Source organism: Rissa tridactyla, chromosome 1, assembly GCF_028500815.1.
Source record: "Rissa tridactyla isolate bRisTri1 chromosome 1, bRisTri1.patW.cur.20221130, whole genome shotgun sequence".
Taxonomy (NCBI): Eukaryota; Metazoa; Chordata; class Aves; order Charadriiformes; family Laridae; genus Rissa; species Rissa tridactyla.
The window spans coordinates 193,550,378-193,573,304 of NC_071466.1; the positions used below are offsets into that span (position 1 = coordinate 193,550,378).

General features: G+C 40.7%; 2 protein-coding genes across 4 annotated transcripts in view; one reads left to right on the forward strand and one right to left on the reverse strand.

Moving 5' to 3' along the window:
* KCND2 (potassium voltage-gated channel subfamily D member 2) overlaps window positions 1–4,673 on the forward strand; it is a 279,161-nt gene extending 274,488 nt beyond the window's left edge. Inside the window, exons 6-7 of the mRNA XM_054208994.1 lie at window positions 2,279–2,526; window positions 4,496–4,673. Of these exons, the coding sequence (XP_054064969.1) occupies window positions 2,279–2,526; window positions 4,496–4,673 (426 nt within the window). The remainder of the gene's footprint in view (window positions 1–2,278; window positions 2,527–4,495) is intronic.
* Window positions 4,674–11,958: 7,285 nt separating this feature from the next.
* Window positions 11,959–22,927, reverse strand: part of TSPAN12 (tetraspanin 12) — a 46,008-nt gene continuing 35,039 nt past the window's right edge. Inside the window, exons 8-9 of one of the 3 annotated variants that reach the window (XM_054223138.1) lie at window positions 20,124–20,267; window positions 11,959–13,549 (exon numbers count right to left, since the gene is read on the reverse strand). In XM_054223138.1, coding sequence (XP_054079113.1) covers window positions 13,244–13,549; window positions 20,124–20,267 — 450 coding nt within the window. In that variant the 3' untranslated portion in view covers window positions 11,959–13,243. The remainder of the gene's footprint in view (window positions 13,550–20,123; window positions 20,268–22,927) is intronic. The other 2 variants (XM_054223129.1, XM_054223118.1) reach the window with 2 other exon arrangements.

Genomic DNA, 22,927 nt, shown 5'->3' on the forward strand with positions numbered 1-22,927 from the left:
AGGATGGACCATGTAAGCCTATTCTTTTTTTCTTTTTTTTAAACAGAGATTTAAAAAAAAAGAAGTCTATAAAACAAGTATTATCCTGTTTCCTAAATTCATATAGAATGTACTTTCTATTTTCTTGTTTATTGGGTCCTGCAACTGGCACTGATGTTCGTATGACACATGAACACAAAAATGTATGCGGAGGTTCCAAGCTGCATTCTGCAACTGCCTGGTCGGATTGTGCACTCCTACAATTTTAGTGGGAACTTGAAATTTTGGGTGCTCAGCTTCTGGAATCTGGCAAATTGGTGGTTCATGGTATAACAGCAAGAGTGAGGTGACTTCTTAGCTTCACCTCGTCCTTTGAAATATCATTTGATATAAGCATCAGTCCAGATGATACTAAGCAAAGGTGTATTTTCTTTTTTCCAGCACTTTAAAATCAATAGGATAAGATGTCTTCCACCCTAAAAAATGCAGTGTGGGCAATGTTATGGAATTCTGTGAAAACTACATTAATAATGAAAATAATAGCACTGAAAGTTATATTTTATGGGCTACTTTTAACTGATTTAAGAAGTTAATTAATAAGTATAATCAAATATATTAACTTGAGACATTATATCATTTAAAGATGTTTCCAGTCTACATTAAAAGTTCACTCAATAACCCTCTTTAATGGACCCTACAAATTGAATTGCGTTGAATGAATTGAGTTGGTTGCTCCATAAAAGTTTTAGGAAGCACAAAATTACTTTTAATTGGAAAACTAGCAGAGCTCTTGGCAAACATACCGCAAGCCACTGAACGTAATCTAAAGATGGCCGTTAGGTAATTTTTCTCTTTGAATCTCATGTCCACTGTGTGATCAGATTCAAGGTCTTGATTGGCATATACCTTATAGAAGTCAATTTTCAAGCAAGTTCTTTCTTTCCGTATCAGTTGAAATTGCCATTCTTCAACACCACTCATTTCCACGCTAACTTACGTCTGAGTGAGGAAGAACAGAAGAAATGTAAATAAAAATAGTATGCCTATGAAGGTATTGCCATGTGTTGCAAACACTTGGCTACAGTTGTTACTCTATTTACTTTGCTCGCATATTTTATATTAGCACTGTAATTCTCCTGGAAAACATCAGCACCTTTCCAATTAGCGCGTCGTTCTTTAGGGAGAAAAATAATGTTTCTCGTTCTAATGCACAAAGACACAGCAGGCTAACAAACTTTATGTCAAAGAGACTGTGTAGAGCATAAAACAATCCAGAAAACGCTCCCTAAACCGTTCTCAGGACATGCAGACCGATTCCAGCAGTAACTGGAAAGTTATTTTTTTTTAGAAGGCGGTTTTCTCAAACTGTACATGAACATATCTTAATCCCTGCTTAGTTTGGGCTGCTACGTTAAAACGACTGTAAAAATTCCTTCCCCCCTCACAAGCAACATGACAATTTCACACTCTTTCGCACAAAAAGATAATGTGGAAATCACGGCTATGTGTGAAACGCTCCCTAATCACCTACTGAGTCAACATAAACCAGCCATTTGCTTGAATTTGCATTCAGCTGTATGACAACTCTGTAAGAATACTGCCTATGCTGGGATTGGTCAAGCAATAATAAAGACTACTTCATTTAACTAAATGTTCAGTCTTCTAAACTGCTTTCAATGCATCCATCTACGGTAATTAGGAACTTTTTGGATGGTTTTAAATAACTGTCTCATCTCCTCTAATCAAAACTTCTATTTAATTGAATCTTTTTCTTTTACATAGATGGATGCCTCGAAACACACTGTTCCAGATGCTGATTTCTAACATGCAATTCAACAGGAATCTTTATAAACTCATCTTGAAAATAATCATAGCTTTTATTTTATTATGGTTCAATACAATAAATCTTATTTATTTCCAAATGACATCTAGAGCATTTATATAAGCACCACTTGCATTTTTATTAATAAACATAATTCCCTATTCTGTGGCACTTCATAGATTATACAGATACTTATAATCCAAACTACATTACAATCATGTGCTATTTTACAAAATAATTTGGATTAACTTTTTCTTATTTAGAACGCTGAGCGTTTTGTTCCAGCGTTTACATTTGTATTGGTATTCAGCCCAGGCTAATAAAGGCTAAACACCATAATCAAGAATAAGCTGTCTGACTTTCCCAGTTTATTCACTTGTGTCAATTTAAGCCTTCAAACAATCACGATTAATATGTTCACTTTAATTATCTTCCTGTGTCTGTGCTTTGTCCCTTTCTTGGATTCCTCCGGGCTAGAATCACGAGTTTGTGGATGAGCAAGTCTATGAAGAGAGCTGTATGGAGGTTTCCACAGTCAACAGACCCCCCAGCCACAGCCCCTCCCTCTCCTCTCAACAAGGCGTTACCAGCACTTGCTGCTCACGAAGACATAAAAAGACGTACCGCATCCCAAACACCACCATCACTGGCAGCCGCCCAGGCAGCGTGCAAGAGCTCAGCACCATCCAGATCAGATGTGTGGAGAGGACGCCTCTGTCTAACAGGTACTTCAGAGGCAGCAGCACACCCAGAGCTGAAGCCCCTGGGGAAGAGGTGCAGGGTAGAGGTGTCGCGGCCTCTGCAGCTAGGCTGTGAGGCGGAAGATGGAAGTCAAATAGTCATCCCAGAACGGACACTAGTACTGAAACACCCCGCACTTAGTTTGCTCCAACATTAATGCAAGACAACAGAATAGTCCTTCTCTATATCCATTTCTGCCTTCTCATGCCCTCCCCACAAACTACTGTGTACTATTTGCAGCAAATAGCATCCAGGAATCCCAAATTAAATAGAGCACCAAATATTATATCATAGAATCGTAGAATGGTTTGGGTTAGAAGGGACCTTAAAGCTCATCCTGTTCCCACCCCCCTGCCCTGGGCAGGGACACCTCCCACTAGACCAGGCTGCTCAAAGCCCCATCCAGCCTGGCCTTGAACACTTCCAGGGATGGGGCAGCCACAACTTCTCTGGGCAACCTGTGCCAGTGTCTCACCACACTCAGACTAAAGAATTTCTTCCTAATATCTAATCTAAATCTCCCTCTTTCAGTTTAAAACTATTACCGCTCATCCTATCACTCCCCTCCCCATCCTTCCTGTAGGCCCCCTTTAGGTACTGGCAGGCTGCTATAAGGTCTCCCCGGAGCCTTCTCTTCTCCAGGCTGAACAATCCCAACCCTCTCAACCTGTCCTCATAGCAGAGGTGCTCCAGCCCTATGTTATGGACAAACACATAACAAGAAAAATTTAGCATAGAAAAATGCGTAATTCAGATATACATGACAAGCAAGTGGGAAGAGAGAGAAAGGTCTGCCCCTGCTGTTTCTACTGGTTTGGTTCAGAAGCACAGGACAAATGAGATGTCCTCACATCTCCACAGAGCAGAGAAATAAAACTGATTCCCAGAGCCCTAAGTGTAACAGTCATAAGAAAGACTCTTCTAAATAAAAAAATATGAAATAGATAAGAAAAATGTGTTTCTTAGTTTGAGGATTTATTACAAAAGTGAGGAAAGTACAGTTCAGGAGTCTGTAATGTACTGAACATCTCTGTATTCCCACAAATAAACCATTTGGCCTTCAGGTATATCCGTCCGAAAACTCAGCAAAGATCTCAGGAGATTCAGAAGTGTTTTCTATTGAACTCAAACATGCCGCCATTTAAAAAATAAGTGTTTTCAGCACTAGTTGCTATAGAGATTTTCTTGTTAAGGTACATTTTGAGTAGCTTGCTTTGTACAGTTATTGGGTTTGGATTTCACTTCCATGAACAATCCAGCAGCTTGAAGCTGTTGTGCAATGAGACCTCCTGGCCAGCACAAAGCTCCAATCTGTCTTAGCGTTTCGGGAAATATTCTGCCTGGATCCATCCTTTCTCTGCTGGAGGACTTACCCGCACCATACTGCCAGTCACAGAGTATGTAAAAACACAAAGCACCAGCTCTGTGCTAAAAAACAAGCTGAAAACATAAGCACAAAATGCCAGTCTCACCTCAAAAAGGTCTGAGTTTTACAAGTTTCTTATGATGCTGAGTTACTGCAGTGACTCCGTGAACACGTTAGCCTTTAGTAGTGCATATATCACCGTGTCTTACTCTTGAGGATACATAAAGAAGCATGGATGGAGAAATTGGTAGGAGACTGGGATGACCCCTTAGTTTCCTCTAAGTCTATGCGAATTTTTCTCCCCAGGGAGCAGCTCAAATGCTTCCCCTGCTCAGAAACACTTGGGTGATGGGCTGGGAAACTTTTAGGATCGCTGAAAGGGTGGGAAGGCAGGGAGAAAGGGGACCTGTCCACGGACATGACCACGGACCACCTGCTGCCGGAGTGCAGGGTGGTGCCACTTGGCACCTCAGAGCCCTCTCGGGGCAGGATGGAGACGGCCAGCTCGGGGAGAGGAATCGGGCACAGGGGCGGTTTGCGGTAAGGTGGACTTTCCGTCTTCACGTATTTTTTGTTTCTTCCTCCAGCCGTTCCAGCTTAAATGCCAAAGTGGAAGAGTGTGTTAAACTAAACTGTGAGCAGCCTTACGTCACTACAGCAATAATTAGCATCCCGACACCTCCCGTCACCACACCCGAAGGAGATGATAGGCCAGAGTCTCCAGAGTACTCGGGAGGAAACATTGTCAGAGTATCTGCTTTATAAAATAAGGAATTATTTATACATTAGCATAAAGACCACTTGCAAGCTGAGCTCAAGCAGTGAGAAAGGAGTGGCGAGGAGCGATGAGCAAGCTGACAAACACAACGCCTCTTGACGTGTGCGCCAGCGGCCGCAGACGACCGAGAGGTGCGGGGGAAACAAAACACTCGGTGGGTTTCGGTGTCGTAGCGTGTGTGAACCAAAAGGAGTTTCTTACCCCTTGTCTGAACCGACGCGCGGTGGAATCTTCTGTGACCATCCTGACTTACTATATGAGCACAATGAAATGTCCCCATTGATGCTTCTTCTTATCATGAGAGCTCTTTTTAGAAAAAAAAAAAAAAAAAACAAAAAACCAAAAAAACAACAAAAACGCAAAACAAAAAAATAGAAACAAACCTGTGTTCCTGCTGAATGCAAAACAACAAGAAACATTTTGATAACGTGTCTTTTTTTTTCTTTTCCTGTTAATAAACCACAACCTTGTTGAGAAACTATCAAAAAACGAAAGAAAAAAAATGCTCATATGAAATATGTTTGTACTGACTGAAAGAACTACAACCATAATGCATGCTGAAATTATTTGGAGCTGTGATCTCAGTTTACTTTTGTTGTTTTTCAGATTAGGCATGATAAAAATATTACTGTAGAAAGGGGCATTTCCGTGCACTTACAACAAGCTGATTGTTAATGTTCCATGGTAGTTGTACAAATAACTTCCCTTTGAAAAATGCAGTATTTCTTATTCAAACACTCATTAGTGAACTAAAGGTGTTCAGTTAGTTCAATATTTACTATTGTTTTATCTTGCTTCCTAGGTACTGTTACAACTGCAATAAGTCATTGTACACCTGTTGTATCAGGAATCAGGATTTCCTTTTTTTTTTTTTTTTAAGGTATTTTACACAACTTCATCTACACTATAAACTTCTAGCAGCAAACATTTAAATAATCTTACAGCCAAACCGTGCACCACGAATGCGCTATTCAGTCATTGTTCTTTTTGTCCACTGTCCTCTCTTTCTATGACAGTTTGTCGTCCACTCCAACAGTACTGTACTATTTGGGATTTCAAGGCTACTGATGAATCAACACAGTCCTTTCTTCCGTAGGCATCTTCTCTACTTCTGTATTTTCAGAACAAACCTCTCGTCCCAGTGTACTCTTGCAGGATCAATCCTATTTGAATTAAAATTACCAAAAAAGGCGTTTTGGGGATCAGCTAACACTTATCTCCAAACCTTCCTCGTTGACATTCGGCGGCATCCAGAGTATTGGCTACGCTGGAAGACACCACAAGATATTCAGCAAAAAAGATGGCTAAATTCTCTTTGTAATTATCTGTAAACTTGCATCCTAAAATTTGTTTGAGAATTTTAATTGTGTGAAGATATTTAGTTACCTAAGAACACTGACAGAACAATGGATTGGGTCCCAAAGCTATAAAAATGTAACTTATTTCAATTGGAATTTACCCACACGGGCAGGCCTAAAAGCTAATCTGAAGGCTCTACTAGTTAAGGCTTTCTGGCTTTACTTTTAAGAGACACTGATGTTACCAGAAACCTTTCTGACAAAAACATGTCATTTTTCTTCATGACAGTGCATTAGGAGATGTATCATAATGCTTCCTATATACATGACATACCATATATCATATACATCAAGTATACATGGAATATGTGCATATCAATACATACATATATACATCAAAAACACTGGATCAGAAATAATTGCATGTCTGCAAAATAAAATACGCATATAAATCAAAAGGCTCAGTGCATTAGATGCCATTACAATAAATGATTAACACAGTTATTTAATAGTTTGAGTAGTGTATGTTTCAGTACAGTATTTGCTAGCATTCTACTGACCTGAAAATTTACATCAAGAGAAAATACCCACTAAAAACTGAAACTTGCTGATGATACACTTTTTACTGCACACAAATACCGGTCTTTCTCTCTACCTGTCAACAGAGATTGAAGAGTAGACGATGGACTATCACGCTACAGTATATACACCAAAATACAATATCCCATATTAGAATTAAAATGCAGCTAAAAGAAGTACATAATGTCATGCATTACCCTTTTATCATTTAATTACTCGGAAGCTTGGTTAATTTGCAATTAACTTTCCACTTTTTCTGCAAATCGGAATAACGAAGTCATCGTAAACTGAGCTTCCGCATCTCTTCCAAACCTTACCAGAGAGCAGAAGCAGAGGCTGTCCTCTGAGCCAGAGGAGCGCTCCTTCTGAGGAACTCTGCCGAGGTCCACGGCCCGACGTTGCTCTCCTCTCTTTCACCCTGTTGGAAAACTGCAGTAGATCTGCTGAAGCTGGTGGGTCACATTAAGTTTTAATGGGGTTTAAAAGAGAGGCAGAAGGGAGCCAGAGTTCTCGCTCGCATCCTACTTCTACCCATGGTTACTCATGCGAAAAAAAGGCTTGGCCCCCACCTTTTGGCAAACGGTTGTTGATATAAAAACTGCCTTGGTATTAGAATTTTCAGCACCAACAACTTCTTTATGCCACACGGTACTTCTTGACGAGTTATAGCAGGCAAACAGTGCAAAAAGGCAGTTACTAAGCCCACTTTGGGACAGACAACGTACAACCCGGGAAACCCACTGACTCCATCAGGTCACGTGTCTTTTAAAATCTCCTTCTCCTCCTTTTCATATGGACTAAAAAGTACGCACTACAGCAATACACTTACATAACAGTTATACCCCTGAAGCAACTTGTACGTTCATTTTTAAGATGCAGCTTAAGGAATAATTTAGTATGATTTTGCAGAATTCCAGTCCTGTCTCCTATTTCCATATGTCACATGCAAAATCATTAATTTATTCTGAATTTGGTAAATACACATTCTTTTGGTGTTTTAGGTGATTTAAATGCTGTTTTGGTAGTGAATGACTGTTGATGACTGTGTAAAATGCATCTGTACTGTACATGAAATGTAATTATTTCTGTGTGTCATACAAAGAAACCGAGGTTGTTGTTTTGGCAATTTTGTTTGACAGTCATATATCGTATTTCAGAAGGCAGCATAATACATGCGTTATGCTGAATAAATAGACATTTGAGGAATATTTAAATAAAACATCTGCATGCTTGAATGGGTCAATCTGGTTTTGCAATAACTTATTTTTTCCTAGTAAGATTGAAGGAACACTAAATTTCAGGGCAGCAAATCTCCCCAACACTAATTCCAGGCAAGCCATGAGTGCATCTAAACCATAGCAGAGCTACCTCGACTCAACCTGGTCTAGTGGGAGGTGTCCCTGCCCACGGCAGGGGGGTGGAACTAGATGATCTTTAAGGTCCCTTCCAACCCAAACCATTCCATGGCACCGTAACACAGAGCTGCTCTCGGCCTGGGTGAGTGGCCACCACCTTTCCCATCCCGGCCTGCAGCAGCAGAGAAAATTGGGGCATTAAATTATTTCCAGCAATACGAACTCCACCTCTCTATCTGTACTTGTATATCCTCTATGTTTTCGGTATGTCCAGACACTGACCGCTCTGCTGAACCTCCCAGGCTACAGGTTTTCAAAATTCTCTCGATAAAATATTAGTGCACGGATGAGACCAAACTCCTTCTGTAGTGTAACAGCAGGTGACAACACACTGCGTCACTTACGGAGGGCAACCGACAGCGCAGATGATGCTGCGTATCCCGTAGCTCCGGTGTGCGTAATGGCCGCCTCTGCCAGAAGTTTACTGCTCTGTGTTGCGGGGGGAAGCAAGAGGTAAAAGTCATACCTGCCTGTGAACCACCCCAGAGCATTTTTAAGGAGAACGGCTGTCCTCCCATAAAACGGCTCCCGGAGACAAACTGGAAGTGTACGCTTTACATTTTAAGGTTTGGGGTATACTCGCTGTGGAAACACGCTGACTGCTGAGAACACAGTGCAACCTCAGCTGCTCCAGGGAGGAGGGTGGCTTTCAGCAAGGAAACTGGTCTGGAGGAGGATATATTGGTGAAATCACAGGATCGTAAAGTTTTGGGCAGGGAGGGTGCTTAGGAGGTCGTATGCTCTCTGTCCTGCACCTGGGGCCCACCAGGACTTTATTTTCTCATTGACTACGGAAACCATCTGAAGATTTTCAGGTGTTCTGGAACAGCAATCAGCTGACGGGGTATGTAAATGTGCAGCTGAAAGAACAGTCGGGAGTGAACAACATATTTAGACTGACAAAGACTGCAAGATACACCTAATTACCCGAACAGCTTAGTTTCTTACCTATTTGCAGTATCTATTTATCTACTTTTAAGGTACCCATTTTCACAGTACCTCTGTACAAGAAAAAAACTGAAGGAGGGGGAGCGCTGAATGAAACGCAAGTAGATGCATAAAAATTCTGAGGTATTTAGGACATCCCAGTTTTTTTTAAAAGAAATGTCGCCAATCATACGCAGGTTTTAAAGTTTTAGATACAATCTCACTTCAATACTAGCAATTCATATGAATTAAACATAATGCTTTTGAGATAAAAACTTCAAAAACTATTTGAAAATCGCTGTCTCCATCATATTTAACCGTACAGTCGCTGTGACCAACAGCCTCTCTTTTTACTATTCGTTCTTTATAATTTCCCTTATATTTATATATTCCCTTATATTGCTTTCACCAAATGAACTGTTATAAAGAACAGAAAATATCATTATTTTCCCTTCAGAAAGCCTTGTCATACAACCTGCTGGCAGATGAATCAATACCTTGTCTGATGACTAGGAATAGTGAGTTTTGCTTCCGAAAAGCATCCCCATACTCCCAAGTCGTGACTGCGTGGTGCAAACCTCACTCCGCCCCACAGCTACAGCCACAGTCCCATGGAGCTGGGGTGATTCACTGGGCTGAACTGGAACACCTGACACGGGCAGGGGGCAACCCCTTTTCTGCCACAGTTGCTCTCCTCGACATCAAGTGATCTTGTGAAAAACATTAAGGAGCAGCTCCACAGTTGTTTGCTGAAAGAAGAAAGATTTGGTTCATTACAGTTTATGCTGCAGAGAAGAAAACACACCACCCTTCTCCTCCAGCTACTCCTGCAAAACTGAGGGGAAAAGGAAATAAAAGGATGAAGTAGTTTTCACCGCTGCAAGTATCTCTAAACGTATCTCCCTAGCCAAGCAGCCTCTCTCCCATGTACATCCTAAAGCTCTACAGGAAAAGAACAGACTAGTCAATCAATTTTAAGGCTCTTTGAACAAGCCCTAGAAAAGCAGACACCTCATAGCCTGAGCTAAGTCTGAAAGCATTCCAATTGACAGCTGAGCCCCATTTCAGCAAACGTGGTTAGATACTCAAAATAGGATTCTTTCCCAGAGTACTTATCAGTTAGTCCTTACTTGGGAAGGGAATACTTTCATCATTCCTGACACGTGGGTCTTTCCCCTGATGACACTAGCCCCATTCTGAATGCAGAGTGGCTCAGGATTTGGGTAGCCAAGCCCAAGTGAGGTCACCCTGACCGTGGACATTCACCCTCGTAGGGGTCCACAAACACTGGTCTGGGAGGACCAGGGAGGAGGAAAAAGGAGCCCTACCCCAAACAATCCTTGAATGAAGGAACCACCACTAAACCAGTTTTGGAGGAATGCTACCTCAAACCCCACCTCCTGGATTTACCACCTCCTGGACCTACAGTCTCCTAGTTTAGCTGTGCTATGAGAAACCCCCTTCCCTATTTGAGCTGACAAAAGACAATGGGTCCCTTTACTGAAAAACTGAGCAGAACCCAGGGACACCTGCAGACCCTGTCCTTCTAGAGCCTGTTGTTCCTCAGGGTGCCTTTAACACCTTGCTTGTTTTTTCCTCCAAGGTCTGGCAACCACCACAAGGACCACACGCGTACCTCCACTACCAGTTACACCCCTGTAGGAGCAATCCTGGGTTTAACCAAGGATGGCATACACCAAGGATGGCATACCAATCCCCACCATGATCACAGACCCTCCGGCATGATTTGTCGCTGTGCAGGTCTAACCTCTTTTGTCAGACTAACATCTGGGGTGCATAAATACCATTCCTCAATGCCTAGGAAGAGGATCGCTACAAGCCAATGTCCAAATATTCTGGGATTTAAGGAGACCCTAACAAGGGACTCCATCACATGAACATTTCTCTAGAAGGGAAATGCCCCTGAGCCCCTCCCAGCCAAGCGCACCAGCTCAACCCTTTCAGCCAGCCGTACTCCTGCTCTTAGTATAACCTGATACACCTAATGCTAGTTCTTCCTCTCCACCTTCCACCTCCACCAGCCTAAAATCAAATGATCTGGGCTGTCAGTATCTCTAATTCTAGCTGTGGACTTCTCAAACAAATCACCCTACCCCAGCTTGCCGTATTTGTTCCTTCATGAGCTATACACAGGCAACCTCACTGGTACCCCAGGCAGTCCTCCCATGGGAGGACTTGGGATTGCTGAAGCACGGCTAAAGGAGCTTCCACAGACACTCCTTGGGTAAAACTTTAAGTGTCAGGATTTCCTGGACAAAGGGCAGGAGCTCTTCCTGCCCTTTTTTACATCACTTAGGGTGAAATTCCCTATATTCATCTGTAATCCACAGCTGAATGTAGCTGTATACTTGTAATCCATGCAATCCACAATCAAAACATTATACAATTTGTGGTTTGGCTTTTTTTTTTTTAGCAGGGAAAAACCCCAACAACGGCTTCACTGTGTAGCATCACAGGTCTCTGTACCATTCTGAAGTCTAGAGCTGGTCTACACCCAGGTTTTCTCCGACACCTGGTCTTTTTGTGCACAGGAACCTCACCCTTAGCTACAGAAACGCTACCCAGGGTAAGCGATGGGAAGGACGGAAGTCTGCAGTAACGCTGGGCACAAGGCTTCCCCAACAGCACGTGAGAAAGTATTTCTGACCAAGATAATCCAAGCAAAAATTTGGGAAAGTCTAGCCTTTTTCTTACCTCCCGAAGTAAGTATTAGCATTTCTGTAGGAGAGGTACAAAAGCAGAAAGGTAATCTTGCTTGCAATAGTACCCGTGAAATAATTACACCCACATGCAGACTCCTAAAACACAAACAACAGCCCACACAACTGAAGAGCTAAATTTCATGAGCCCTTAAGAAGCTTTCTCAGAAGCAATCAAAAAAGAAGAAGAAATTTACAATGCAGCACCTCCACAACGGAGTAAGTAGAATGGGTAAAGACAGGTCAAATTAACTGAAAGTAGCAGGAGGACACTCCCAACTCCCACCCAAACCATTCACGTTCTAGGACTTCAAAATAAAAGAGACATTATCGAATTTAAGACAAAAGTAATTTTATTGTCTACCAAATCACACCTTGCTTTTTTTTTTTCTTCTTTTCTTTTACAAATTCCAAAACAAACGAAAGAATTTTTAAAATGTAATATTATGTAAAAACCCATTTGCCACAAACTACTGTACTCAGTGGAACAAATATATATTTCAGGAGCGTGGCCAACTGTAAAAATAATCCTATGAAATAAACATTGTTCATAAAAATACAGTAAAATGCACTTTCCCCACCTCAATAAATACATTTTAATGCTGTTTCCAGTTGGCATTTTAAGCCACTAGAGAGCTCTTAATGAAGACGCCGCTAAAGTATAATTTCCTTATGTACTTTTACAATTATTGCAATAGCATCCAGAACTGTAAGCATTTTCCTTCTAGTCTTTTGTTCCTACCTTCAGGGGAATCACAGACAGGAGAAAAGATTTATCTATAAAAATGTGCTACTCCCATATTGATTCCCATTTTGGAAAGAATGTTTAAGGTTTTCTTTTCTTTTTACTAAGAAATACTCCATAGAACAAACTGTTTCAAAGAAGAATTCTCCAGAATTACTCAAAAAATTAAAGTCTATTGTCCAGAGTCATAGATTTGTTTTTAATCCCTGTTTAATATATTTAAAATTAAAAATTAAACAGTTATGTTAGATAAAAATAGAAGTTTTAGAACGTCTTTAACAACAGCTAAGATAAAGGTTTTGTTAGAAAAAAGAAAATCTTGCCCTTTTTACAAATCTCGCAAATTTTTAAATCCAAGTATTGACTTGAACTGTAGTTCTGCTTTCCATGCACACACAAAAACACACAATTATATATACATAGATCCCTGATTAAGACATTTTCCAAATGGCTTATTAAAAATGGAAGTCAATTTCAGCTGAAGTCACATTTTGTTTGCCCAAAGCACAGCCACTCCTTCAGAAGATGAGTATTTCTCTTCCTTTCCCATGATGCTTCCTTAGAGGTTCTGTCTGCCTACCTGTGAATGAATCAGTATTTTACACGTAACACAGCTTGTGACAATAAGTTAAGTATTACTGTGCCCAGTGAATGAGTGCCTTTTAAAAAACAAACAAACCAACCCAACTGTTTCATGGCTCCTCTAAGAGGCTGACAGGTTATCCTTTTTTCCGTGCAGGCCTCCTTCCATTCATTAGCTGTTTTCTGAAGCATCGGAAGACTGGTATATTTGGCATACTTGATGGAACAGAATAAAAACAACAACAAAACCCAATTAAAACCCTTTGTGACTTCTCAGATTCCTTGAATCACCTATAGCTCTTCCATTTCGAAGTGTGTATTAAAGCTGTTCGCCATGGATGTGTGTTCAAAGATCCTTGTCAGGCTTGGTTTCAGTAGCTCCACGGAATGACACGACAGCTGCTGCGAGGTATCGCTCTTCAGGGCCATGATCTGATCCGCCCCGGGATCCCTTCTGTCATAGTACAGAGCCCACAGCAAAGTAATAGTGAGGATCATAGCCAGGATCTGCGTTACTCCAATAGAGATTCCTAGAAATCTCAGCACTTGCAATTGCTTCGTCCCCCTCAAAAAACTGTACATTTTTTTACCGCATCCCTATGAAACAAAAATAGATTAAAAAAATTAGTCAAAATTATTTGGCTTGCAATTCACAAGGTTTAGCTCATCCTACCTAGTGCTGGCTCTTCTGGCTCCCCAAAATTCCTCTCTCACCTCCTTCAAACAACACTTTGAAAATTATTTTCCCTAATTTTTAATTGCCTCCATAATGCCATCTTTAAAGTTTTCTCGTACTTTACTGCATGTAACAAGCTCCAAGAGATCCGTGCTGCTCTTCAATTCAGAATCAAAGCTGATCTCAGTTCCTATCAGCTATCACTGATTTTTGAAGGAACTCGAAGGTTTTGTGAAGGTTTAAAAGCCATTACAGCCTCTTAATCTTGTTTCTCTCCTTAAATTGCAGCTCTTCAAGCTTGTCAATTATTTTAAACTCTTTAGACTTTTTCTACAAATAATACCACAATCTGAAGTTAAAACAATATTCTAGGAAAGATCTACAGACCTGCATAACCTCATCAGTGTTCCTTCCCACCTTTTCTTTTTTAGTGTTTCACCTGGACTCATTATATGCCAGTTTACTAGTTCTGCAGAAAGTCCCCAGAGAGCAGAAAAATCATTACATTCCAGACATCGTCTGAGTAAGGAGCATCAAACAGAATAACCTTTAACAGAGGACTTATGAGAAATTTCCAGAATGTAGTGGGTACAGATGTTACTTAGTAGTAATAACAACACATATGTGGCATTACTCCTGCTTTTTATTCTTGAACGAGAAGCATCTCCTCATTGAAAACAGCATAACCATTTATGTTAGTCATACTCCACCTACCTGCCCTATCTGTAGACTGTAATTTTAAAATTAATTTCTGATCTGAATGTAGAAACTTCTCTGTCAATTATGACGATACTATTATACCAAGAGCCAGTTTTATCTCATATCTGGTGCTGGGCTGTTGCTACTTAAAGCACAGTAACATACCAAAGTCTTTGAAAAGGCTGTTGGTTATTTGTTCAGAGGAAAATTAAAAAACAAAAAGGAAAAAAAAATCGTATCAACTCCAAGTCATTGTTACTGGGAGGCAACATTGAAGCCAATACTGTGAAAAATGACAGGGAAATTTACCAGTTCAACTGGTTTGGCATAGTGGTTTCCACACTTTTTCACCTCCTGTACATCACCTCTGGATACAGCTGGGATCACCCCTGGCCATGGACTCGAGCTACCTACAGCTCTGCCGCAATGAAAGGACCAATACACATCCCACTGACTGTTATACCAATGCAGGCATTTGAGCTTGAAAGTCACCCTGCTGTGTTACTGCCTTGTTTTGTTTCATAAATCAGGCTCTGCACAAACTCAGGCAGGCAGCCAGACCCTGCTCCAGAGGGCTGACCATCCACATGCTGTATCAGGGCAATGGTCGCAATACACCACCTCTCCCTACCGTTGAGCAGGTGCAAATCCAAAGCAATTACGTAAAAAATAGTATTAATTACTATTGTTATTTAGACAGAAAAAGTCTGATGAACAGCAAGTATGTTCAAACATCACAAGTTGATGTTTCCTAGAAATGGAAATTTCAAAAGAGTAGTTGCTCTTTGACTCCTCAGCTCTTTCCAATTCATCAGCACATGTTCCAGAGTTTGCTTAAATTAACAAATCATTACTCTAGAAGGCTTCAGGAACGCTCCAAAGCCCTCGTAAGGTGGCAACGACACACAGACACTGGCTCTGGGAACTACTGGAAACCACTGTAACACAAGCTATGGTGTTTGCTTTTGCTGGCCATGGTGATGCCGAGTCCTAGAAAAGATAAAACTTTGAAGAGAAGGCCCTGAGCTACTCTAGGCCATGCTCATTCTCTATTTGAAACTTCACAGGCTTTCACAGCACAGAAATCAAAGGAACACAGCCATCAAGGGAAAATTCAGAGTAATAATCTGTATGGGATAACTCCACGGCTACCGAAAGGCATTGAATCATAGAACCATAGGGTTGGAAGGAACCTCTGGAGATCATCTATCATCTAGTCCAACCCCCCTGCTAGGGCAGGGTCACCTAGAGAGGTTGCAGAGGAGCACATCCAGGTAGGTTTTGAATGTCTCCAGAGATGGAGACTCCACCACCTTTGGGCAGCCTGTTCCAGTGGAACAGTTCCACCATGTTTAGGTGGAACTTCCTATGCTTAAGTTTGTGCCCATTACCTCTTGTCCTGTCCCTGGGCACCACTGAGGTCCCACCACTTGGTCCCAGCAGAGGACATCAGGAACCCATCAAAATGGGCACTGTCTTCAAAATGTCATTTTTGCATTTATATCCTTACTACCTATTTCTTACAGCTTTTCTATGAAAGGAGAGCAATATATTAAAAGTGTCAGAATCTGAAGACAGGACATGATAAATAACAGTTTTCAATCACACTGAAATTCCCCAAAGCCAACAATTTCAAATGCTACAATCCTGAACGTATTTGATGAAGGGCTCGATTCTTGCCTCACACAGAAAAAAAAATCACACTGCAGTCAACAGGTTCTCATTTAGGATCTAAATAAAATTAATATACTATATAACAATTGTACCAGAGTAAGTTAAAGGATCTCAACATCTTTGCTCCATTCATCATGTCAGTGTGTCATATTTTAAACATTAACATAGTTTAGACAGAACAAGGAATAAATGCGGATTCTTTGAAATCTGAAAAGAAAAAAAAAAATAATCAAAACCCCACACCGTAGCAAAAGCAATGTCATTGAACCTGATGAGGAACAAGAATTGTTCCACTGGTGTCTTTTTCTCTTCCACTAGAAGACAGTGTTGTAATTATACTCTTTCCAAATTTGTTTTTAATTACAGAGAAACTGGCTGCATTTTAACACTTTCAATAACTTTAAGGGATGAAGGTACACACTGGTCACAATTTAAAAATGCTCAACCCCAGCAGTATTCAAATTCAGTTCATTTGTTGCCTAGAGGAAACATCCATTAACAGAGAGCAATAACATTAATGCCTACATCTCCTGCAGTACAGACATATAACTGAGACAAATTACGCCCGATCTAGATAGACTGCCTCCCTCCATTTAATGATATTCTTACAGTTCTGCTCTAATACACGTGCAAAATCAGCTTCAAAATCGAGAAATATCCAGCCACCCCTGTTATCCTCACATTCACGCATTTTATTTCTGCTTATGTGACACATTCATAGTTGCTAGCCTGCAATTAAAGAGTACATAAATATACTTTCCTAGGCAAAAGTAAAAGTTTGTCACTATACAGGGAGCTCTTGTTGACAACTCAAGAATAGTATAAAACCTTGCAGCGATCATTCAGAAGAATTAGCTTCAAACTCCTACAGAGCTTTGGAGTAAAGACCTGATTCATATTTATTACAAAGGCCATTTTATATTTTCAGTCCTAAAATGGAAACAAAGCATACACTTCTCATTTACTGCAACATCATAGGATAAGGACCAGATATTAAATAAGGCACTTCTCAGAGTAGAAAAGATAAACCACCAGCATTATCAGATTTTGAGTATACTCAAAATTATGCCAGAAAACAAAAGAAAAAACATGAACATGCAATTTTGTTTTTCCTGAAGGTATCAACTCCTACCAATCATTTTATCTAGGCTACCGTTCCTGATCACAAGACAGGCAGAGCTCTCCTTGTCCTCGGACCACAATGAACCTCCGAGGCCACATCATCATACGATGCACCTCCCTCCCAACCACCCTCTTTCCAAGGTTAGTCTCCTCCATGAACCGCACCAAAGGTGAAGCTCGTCAGAATAAAAGCAGTCCAAGAAGACTAACATATTTGAAAAATAGCTTTCAAAATCCAGCAGGGGCCTGCCAAAAATATTCTCAGGCAGAACTATAAGTAAGCCAGCCACCTTTCTTTCTACAAAAATCGTCTTGTGAAGGATTCCAACCTAGACTACAGAAAGCTCTGAGATCCCAGCAGAAAATTACAGCAGTCCCAGCCAAACCAAACTTCAGTTTTCTGAAGTGCTACAAAGAATTGTTCTGAAGTACCAAAATGGACATGCGAAGCATTTACATAAGCCAATTTTAACCTAGCGAGGCTAATCTCATCAGGCTCCCTCTGAAACCACCAGACTATGCAAGTTGGTTTTGAATCACTTTCTAAAAAAGCTTTTCTCCTTCAATCCTCCAAAGCAGAAGTCAGACAGATTACCCTTCAAGTGTAAGTTGGTTTTGTGTGATATTGATAAACACATTAGCAAGTATATTGTACGAGCCTGTGAGACAACCCACAGGCAAGTACCATGGAAAAAAAAAAAAAGTTTTGCCAAACAAATATTGTACACAGCTTAAAGAGCAACAGAGTATCTTTTTAATTGGAAAAACAGAAAACAGCCTGTCCCTTTTTGGAACAGATTCTGCAGTAGACAACAAAAAAGAAATTTTTGGTAACAGCTGAATCCATCCAAAATGCTCTAGGGTATGGTAGGGGAAGAAACAGAAATGTGTCTTTCAGGTCTTTTTTAGAGAAAAAGCCAGGCATCCTTTCTTCCTATCAAGTGGGTATCAACACAGCCCTTATGTTCTGCACCATCATTATCTTTGGCTATTAGTTTTCTCTAAGTAGAACCAAAAGAACCTGAACACACGAAGTGCACAGAGAACCTCTTTTCCTGGAATACGTCTGTTGAAATTAAATGTTAGCAGTAGAGATGAGAAAACCTTGCAGTTTCAACAAGACACTCGTGTCTTCTCAGAAATTTTTAAGCTTCCTGAGCTTAAAAATTAGTGTTTTATTGAGTGACATGGCTCACATACTCTCGCCTTTTCATGTAAGCAGGAAGGACGCTCAGGGCAAATTAACATTCTGCAGCTTCCATACATCTACACTCCTTGAGAGCTCTCTATAACAGAGTTCGGCTGTATGCCATCTATACTGTAAACAATATTACAAAAAATAACCATTAGTGCAGAGTAAGCCACAGTTCGCTCTTCTTCAAGAACGCGTAAGAGATTGGCAGGCTCCAGAAGAAGCCTGAATGGCTTTCCCATTCAGAGACTGACGCTTCTAAAGCGTAACCAGTGCTGCAAGCCTCGCCATAAGGCAGGTGAGGTTCTACAAGTAGCTGGTGGAAAGAAAACAGCCTCCGCCGTCATCTTTAAGGTTCTCTAGCAGAGTTTGGACTTCTGGGGCATCTGCTTTTCAGCAGCTCTACCTTCTCTCTTCCTAGTGGAAGCACACGAAGTCCAGGATGGATGTCTGACAGTCCAGAATAGATAGTATAATTTCTGTTCATAGAATCAATGCCATACAAACCTAGCAAATCACTTCATGGCAGTGATGCCATTTTGCCAAAATTCGATTGTTTCCTGGAAACAGGTAAGACTCGTCTTGGCTTGTTTATATAGTGAATCTCCCCTCCTTCAGAGGTAACTCTCCACGGCTCCTGAACAAGAGCCACATAATAGATTCTTGTAAGAGAGTCTCGAACAGCAGTAAGAGGCTGGAACAAGATTAAATGGTTCTTTGCATGCTCTTCCATAATGCAGAGTTGTGTTGTCCACTAGAGAAATGTTCATGCTGCAGCATCTGAAAGGACCCTTCTCAGGCCTGTCCTCCTTCCTATCCACCCTATATTACTCTTAAAGCAAGCAAACAAAGAACACGCCTCTTCTCAGATCCTCATAACTACTTGAATGAGACATGCTTTTTGTCACTACTGGACCACCTGGACTGTTGGTCATTCTGATATTACTGAATATACAATTAAAGGTCTTCAGAGGTCTGTTAGCATGAAAAAAAGGTAGGTAGGAGTTTCCTGACAAAGATGACTTTAGACAACTTTTTTTGTGAGAACAGTTAAGAACAATTTTAGCAGAGAACACGTTTACTTGTTTTTATAATTTTCACCCTAAGAACACTAATGACTTGCTACTGTGATCTCCTCCCTTACCCACTTTTTGAGTTCAAATAGGTCCTCTCTGGTTTCAAGGCTTTTCTTATTCTTTTAAAATAATAATCCTACTGTAGTGTAGTAGTTTGAAAGATCATTTTTACACAAAGTTTCTATGCATGCTCACAGTAGAGCAACTGAATTACCTGTCTCCTTTCATGAGCCCTGCTAACAAGAGAGCTCGCATTTTCCAAAGGACTTCTCAAAAGCATCCTTCACTGTATGTACCACTAGACACCTCATTACCACAGGGTAAGTAGAATTTCTCTTAGTTTGGCAAGCTGGAGACTAGACATTACACCAAAACTAATTTTTTATTTTTAGACTGGAGCAAATTTCAACTCCAACCTAACCAATATAAAACAAAAGCATACTCAGATGTTAACTGCATTGCTACTAAGTTATCGCACTTCCAAGTAAGGGTGGGTGGGTGGGTGAGTCCTTCCTTTCGTTCTTCCTTCCCTCTCCCCGCCTTCAGCATTAATAAATAATAAACATAAATAAACACAATAAACACTTTCTATAAATACAATAATTTGTGTTTATAGAACACAAAAAACACTCTACAAACCTTTCTGCTGCACTGCAAGTGATGAGTATGGAAAATGACTGGATCAGGAAGAATGTAAAAAGCCTTCCAAAATACCCACGTTTTAGTTCTTACCTCCTGATAAAGGTCACTGAGATCCTCATGATGTGCCTGCTTAGAGCATCCTGGGAACTCTCTGACACAACAGGAGTCGGGCGGCCAGTCCATCTCTGTCATTTCCAGCCAGTCTGTGAAGTACACCACCCCACAACATTTAAACTGCAAAGGAAGGATTAGCCAAGATCAGCAATAATGATGCTACTTCTTCATAAAAGTAGGTCATCAAACAAGCTGAATAAATTCCTATAAACAACTTCCAAAATATTTATGTAGGACTAAAAACATCTACAAGAGCTTCCACATATCTTCTGCTGTACTTTGACATAAAAGCGACATGAAAAATGGAACGTAGCGACCAACGAAGACCTCAGGAACAGCCTATGCTATTGCTCTGCCCTTTAAATCCTAACTGCTCATGCAAAGGATGCTTCACAGAAATTGTCCTACCCTGTAATTCTGCTATCCTTACTACAAGAAATGAACACATGATAATTTCATGTCAACAGGGTGGCTAACGAACAACTCAAGGAAGTAGTAGGAAATGATGATTAAGGTCTTATCAGTGGGGACTGTTCCTGCAAGGCTACAACTATAGACACATCTGTTGAAAACCACATGAGAAAAAGCACAGATTTATCTAAATATGGAAAAAAAGAAAAAAAATTAAAAAGTGAGCAAAAAGGTACAGAAATCACAGACACTGAAAGGAAAAAAGGAAGGAGAGGGTATCACACTAAAATAAACACTGCAACAGAATCAATCATAAGACTACAAAGTCTGGCTGCAAAGCAGATGAGCCATAATTGGCTATAAAACCCACCAGGACTAACAACCTGTTTTCTCCTCTGCAAAGCACACCGAGAGATTTAAAGCCAAACGAGCAGCCTACCACATTCCTAGCTGCTTGCACATAAAAAAGGGCTGAAGCAGCTACATTAGATTTTCTTCGGCACTGGATGGGGAATCGGTATGACTGAAAAAAAGCCTTGCTACAGGAATAAGATGCTGCTTTTTATTTCCGAATGTTCTCCAGTACTAGCCTAAGTGTTTGTAATTCATCACCTGGTTCCTTTGACCCAGGAACATTTGCCTCCCTTACCCCCTTCAGATTCCTGTGGCACTCCTCGGCCACAATCAAGTGGATCAGTGACCAGACACCACGTCGGCACACTCCGTACCTTGACACCACCACCAGTCCTCTTACAGATCTCACTACTTCCTTTTTTGCCACAGCTTTAATGTCTCCATTTTTATCAGTTCATTGGTCAGTCAAAATCCTCCCAACACGGGACTTCCTAAGGAAAGCTCAAGCTTTGGCTCCTCATTGTGATTGCAATGACAATCTCATTAAATATCCTTTTCTTACTCTCAAATCTTTTCTTTTCTTCCCCCCACCCAGTTCTTCCTTCCTGACTTCAATTGACCCATCCCATCTTCCTTAGCGCATTCACAACTCTGATATTAAACCAGCAAGGGGGTTGGGAGGAAAACACATTTCCCATCTCTCTCAGATGTTAAAAGATAGAGAAGAAAGAGCACAAAGCTGATCAGGGCTGAGTCTTTGGGAACAGAGCTGTAATTACAAGTTTTTACTTTTTTCTTTAGGAAAATGCTGACTGAAGAAGGGTCCCAAGCACAGTGCTCATCCAGGCATAAAGCACATACCAGGCTCACCATCTCAATTATGAGTAGAAAGAATAAAAATGAGAGCCCGGCCAATTAACTAGGAACTGTAAAAAAGCCTTCTCAGTTCACATCAAACTTTCCCCCCATCATTCCTCTGGTCTGAGATGGAACATAGGAAATCTAACTTCTAAACTGAACTTTTCCTCCCCTGAAGAGTTAAAGTACAGTTGAAGTTTTATTACTAATATTGATATTAAAACCAGCCATTATGATGACACTACAACAACCAGGAGGACAAGAAGCAGCTTTTAATTTAATCAACCTTTCCGTTTAAACCAGGATACAGCATCAGCTCTATTGATTATGTTATCTCAGGTGCAGAACAAGACACAAACACTACCTGCGTATGAAGGATTACTCTGTTTCACAGAGCACTTGCACAGCCAGAGCAGGGGACCGGGGAGGGTGGGGGATGCTTAACCTCATGTAGTCCTCACTCTTTCTTTCAGGTTTTAGTATAAATAAAGACTGACCAGAGTGCTGCCAGGAAATGTTTAAATAAACAGGAAATCTGTGCAACAATGATAGATTTCAACATTTCAACAAGGGCAGCACAATGACAGGCATTTAAAGAGTTCTCTTCCTGCACGTGAGTCATATTTGGAGTTAATGGGTTTTACCTTGGGCAATTTCATGTTTTTGTAACATAATAGTTCATTCTTTAAAAACAGTTCTGAATTTTAGTAGGCCAGAGGGCAAAGCTGTGAATACACAAGGCAGCTTTTTGGTTTGTTTCCCCCACCCAACCCGGTCAAAGGAAATAAAAATCCTGATCACTTTCTCTAACCTCAGCCAAAAAGACAGCGTTGGCATCTTTTTGGAAACTTCCTTTCCTACTCAATTCCAGCTAAACCTATCTTACCATGACAGCTCCGTGAAAGGAAACAGAGCACTCGGGAAGGGGAGCACAGTTTAATATTAAAATAGCATATGGAAATGTTGGTTTTATTTTATCTGCAGATTTTTAATTTTATACACATCATAGTCTTAAATGTTGTAGTAATTCTAAAACGTGTTGGTGTCCTAACCTTACTGGCAAAGGAGAAGACAGTTTTAGCAATTTAACTGAATTTATGAACACTGGGGGTTTTGGTGTTTTAGTGTCTTTAGGGTCTACAAAAGCTCAAGAGTTG